Below are 4959 nucleotides of genomic sequence, written 5' to 3'. Positions count from 1 at the left end.
AAAAGACACTGTCATGCTTAAGGAAGCTGATACAACCTGTTTGCCAACCCGTCTGCAAGCATACCTGTGTTTATAGCGTTATGCCTCAGGGCACTTGAGCCCGAGTTGCTGCACAGTCCAAGGAGGCAGATACAGGTTTGTCTGTGAGTGGCTAACTTTATTCTGCTGCTCACTTCATCAACACAGGCTTGAGTCGGTCATCCCCTGCATCCAGGAGGAGGGTGCTGATTTGACTGCTGCGTTTTCAGCGTACAGTCATCCCATTCATAAGGGTTTATTTTATCTACCGGCGTGTTCAGGAGGCTGTTCTCACATATTCAAATCTCTGTTTTGGTTATCACCTTTGTCTTCCACTGAACAAACCTGCGCAGATCCCAGGACGTCAGTGACTTTTCAGCAGGTAAGACCATTTAAATATGAGCATTTACATTCGGTTTATTTAGTCAGTAAGTGAAAACAATACAGACAAGTAGTTTTAAGGTGACGTCATATGAGTATAGGCTGGAAGATGCGATGGCAAAGCGGTTTTCACATGTCAACACAGTTGCTTCAGGCGCAGTGTTGTGGGTGGGCCTGACAGGACTGGGCCTGACAGGATTGTCCTGACAGGACTGGGCCTGACAGGATTGTCCTGACAGGACTGTCCCGACAGGACTGGGCCTGACAGGATTGTCCTGACAGGTCTGGGCCTGACAGGTCTGGGCCTGACTTGTCTGGGCCTGCACACTTGCACAACTCGCCCACCCTAAATGACTGGGAGAACATGTATTTTCTCATGTTATATTTTTAATTATTAAAATCAGCATTTTAATACACCCTTAAGACAAAAGTCCAAGGACAACTTGTATTCCTGTCTTCACCTGAAGGCCATGGCCTCCATGCTGTGTACATAAAGAATATGAAGATCTTTGTCAACACAGGCCATTTATTATATATTTAATGAATTATTTAATGTATTTAAATGTCCTGACAGATTAAGGGATCCAATTCTGTTAAATGTGAAGCAATGATTGACTTCCTATAAGGTATTTATGAAATTTGTGATGCATTTTTGAGGTCATTTGCCTCTTCTGATACGGTAGTCTTTAAAGTAGTCCTTTCCAGATTTCCCAGGATATCTGTCACTGGAGCGTCAGGTTTCTGTGGAGGATTTTTGAAGCTCTGTGCACTGGAGAAACAACCTCAGTTTCCATATAGTTATATATGGAAACTATACCTGTACGAGCCTCTTGTCAGACAAAGCCACCAGTTACAGAGCAACAGCAGGAGCAGGTATAGTATGGCTGACATTTGACAAACTTAATGAGTTCAGTTAATAAGTTCATGTGGATTAGTCATGAAATCCAAAATATGGTAAAAAAAAAAATCATCAGTGTATAGCTCATTCTATGATTCCCCCTGTATTACAGGGATTAGAAGGTTTCTGTAATTAAATGTCAACAGGTTTTACTCCAAACTTAAGACACCAGTGCTGCTCTCTCAGCTATTATGAGATATTTTACCTTTTATCATATCTTAAATCAGCAATAATAGGGGAAGAAATGGAGTGGGGTTAGGGATGTCATGCTATGAAACTATGCTTTGGTATCAAGTTGATGCCAAAATTTTGAAAAAGATCGTCACTTTTTTTTTCAGTACCAGAGGTACCAGAGATGCAATCTGTAACCTGCCATTAAATGCCAAAGGAAGAAGAAAGAAACCATGAAGAAGCAATGCTTACAACACTGGGAGTTCAACACAATGTACGTGCACTGCTGGGATTGTACAGGTTTTTTTGTCCTATCACTTTAACTGCACCTATGAAGAAGACATGAACATCATTAATAACTCAGCGATTATGATGATTGAAACGTCTTAGCTGTTGCATTTATTAATGTATTGTTCTTGCATTAAGTCATGTATGAGATACTGTTATTTCTTGCACATCTCTGATAGCTCAGGATGCACTACATGAATGAATTCATGCTCTTTTTATTCATGAAATCATGTTTGAATTCATGATAATTGATGGAGCTTTCCTTTAAAATGTTATGCATACTCAATCAAATGAAGGGGCACAGAAATGTGATTTACAGAATCAAGCAGCAAATTAGACTTTTCTTTTCTTTCTTTTTTTTTTTTTTTTGCTTAAAAAAAGTTGAGATAATTCAGTGGGGGCAGAACGTTCTGGTGTCTTAGAGATTTGGGCTCGTGATTGTTTGTATAGAGCCCATCAGATAGATGGAGCCAGTTTTCACGTTCTGATAACAAAGCCACCCTCTTTTGTTGTCGTGAGAGAGTAAAAAGCCTCTTACTAAGCACAGTGGTGGCAGGTGCCTGCAGTGGTTGCTGCCCAGCGTGATCTGAATGCATCATGATCACAAAGCGTACTGAATCACAAAAAACAGGTCCGTCGGTTCAGGGCTTCAGTCATGCGTATATAAGTATAATGAAAATCCATTAAGGACCGAAAGAAGGATATTATTAATACACAGACAGAGAGACATGGTCAGTGAGTTCAATTTTGTTACTGTGGAGCGCACACAGACAGAATCAGACAAAGAGATGGACGGAGAAAGAGAGTGAGGATGCAAGTTGCATTGGACATAAAACTACATGATAAGCAGCAAAAAACACAAACATCAAACTCCACAGGTTGAACTGTAGTTGTACTTTTAAGCAGCTGGGTGTCAAAATATGAAATATTGGATTGGAAGAGTTCTGTTTGGAGAAGGTTTGTAGGATACTGAGATCCTCACCAAGAGCAGTTATGTCCTGATGAATTATATTTAACTGGATAGCTTTTTGTTTTGTTTTCCAAAAATGCCATATTTTTCTCTTACCTGGGGCCTGTTTCAGAAAGCAGGCTTAACAAACCTTGAGCCTTGTAACGAAGGACACTTTCTTACTACTGACTGATGGCCTCTACCTCATGGGACTGGGATTTGGTCTTAGTTCACCCAAAGATGAAAACTCAGTCATTAGCTACTAACCCTCCGGCTGATTGAAGGTTCAGTTTAGTTTGTTAGTCCACAAAACACTGCTGGAGTTTCACAGCAAAACAGTGTTGCAGAATCTCCCAAACAATGGGAGTGAATGGTGACCAGTTTTCAAATGTAAAAAAACAACAGTATAAAAACATAAATGTAACCAGGTGTTAAATGCCAAAATTTCAGTTTATATGCAAGACATAAAAACCACAGAAAATATAACTTTCTGTTTCAGCAGTACTGCTGTAGATATCGATGTTGGACAGCAGGGGGTGTAGTTTCCCCGTTTCTTTCTGAGTCATGTGCTTATTGAGGGGTTAGGATACTCCAGAAAACGAACAGAAGCAAAACAACACACGCTGCGTTGCAGGGAAAAGCTACTGCTGTTGACGGTGAGAACGGTTAATAATAGTGTTTTGTTTAAATACTGAACACACTACTGCTATAATTAGGTTCACCAGTGTATGATATACTAATTGAAAACCACATTTTGTGAACTCGTTGATAGATTACAGATGCTGGTGGAATGAAGTTTTGACATGTGGGCCACCAGAGCTGATTTCCTGTGAATTTGGTAGGAAAATGTTTATTGATACTGCTCAATATGCTTGTTAATACTTTTATTTTCCTTATGTATGTACCTGAATTGAGACAATTTGTTTAGTCTGTGAAATTTAGTAGTTTATCAGGTTGATATGTTATAGACAAGTACTTTAAGATGATTTTCTAAGGCAGTGTGGTGACCGTTTGTTTTGTTTTCTCTTTCCAATAGAGAGCCACTGCCGTATTTGTGCTATATTTGTACCGTAGCTTTGCTGAATGTGCACTGTAGTTGAGCTGCATTTTTGAACTGTAGTCATACAGGAAGAGTACTGGATTCCCTGTTTTTCTTTTGCTTTGAGCAATCCCAGTTCATTTTTGTGATAAGCAGACCAAAGCCTTTATTCTGTTTTTTAGCATTGCATCTGAAATTTTTTTGGGAAAGACAATTAAAGAAACCCACCACAAAAACTGTATTTGAGGTTGAGTGCGTGATTTACCCCGGCTTCATAAAATACCTCCATACTGCTCTTCTGCTGTAATCCAAGTGTCCTAAAGCCCCAACATGCCAAGTTGATTAAACGATGTCCTTTACGGCATGTTTTCAGCCTGAATCTTCACTGTAGATCTTTAGCTTGGAGCCACGTTCACATGCACACTGTCTGAACTGCATGTGTGTGGTGTGACAGTGTGCGAACAGCATATCGGTACTTTAAGAAACGTAGATTAGACCAGACAAGCAGCATGAAGGCATTTTATGTTCGTTTTTTTTCCCCAGTTGTCTTTTTTTCCGTTTGAAAACTGGCCATCATTCACATCCATAGTTGTCCTGTGAAACTCCAGCAGTGTTTTGTGGACTAACAAAATAAACCCGACCCTCAGTCAGTATGAGGATGAGTAGATGATGACTGAATTCACATTTTTTTGGGTGAACTGTCCCTTTAATACCACTTTTTAATAAACAACTAAATTATGCACATTAATAATGGCACTTGGCACTTGGCAATATTTGCACTCTATTAGCCAAATTTTCACAGAACAGTTTGCACATTTTCTATTGTATTTACAGGCTTTTTTATGGATCATTTTAAACCACGATTGGTTGTGTTGTCTTCTGGCAGGTGGTGGTGGAAACTCGGCTCCACCTGAAAGAGAGCAGAGTTACGTTCAGCTCTGACAACACCATCTGTGCACCCGTCCGTTAGTCCATAACTGACGAACACTAGTCTGAATTACATCATGTTTTGTTCAGTAAAAATCTACATGCTAAAATATCATGATAAAGTGTGTGCTAGTGTTTAAGTTTGAATATGGTTCAAGTATTTTAACACTTACCTGTCTTCTCTTGTGTTTGCTCCAGGGTGTGTGTGCAGCTTCACCAGCTGCAGCCATGTTTAATCAAGACCTCTATAAAGACCCAGCCCTGCCTCACGCACCATGCCTGATCATA

General features: G+C 39.9%; 1 protein-coding gene across 1 annotated transcript in view; it reads left to right on the top strand.

Annotated features, from left to right (window-relative positions):
* Positions 1 to 1568: 1568 nt before the first annotated feature.
* LOC146323353 (polycystin-1-like protein 2) overlaps positions 1569 to 4959 on the top strand; it is a 68158-nt gene continuing 64767 nt past the window's right edge. The window contains 1 exon segment of the mRNA XM_084723928.1: positions 1569 to 1591. Coding sequence (XP_084580054.1) covers positions 1569 to 1591 — 23 coding nt within the window.

This window comes from Lutjanus erythropterus, chromosome 8 (genome assembly GCF_056507025.1).
Source record: "Lutjanus erythropterus isolate fLutEry1 chromosome 8, fLutEry1.hap2, whole genome shotgun sequence".
Lineage (NCBI taxonomy): Eukaryota > Metazoa > Chordata > Actinopteri > Lutjaniformes > Lutjanidae > Lutjanus > Lutjanus erythropterus.
Note: the sequence above shows the minus strand (reverse complement) of the source record. Positions and strands in the feature narration are given on the sequence as shown.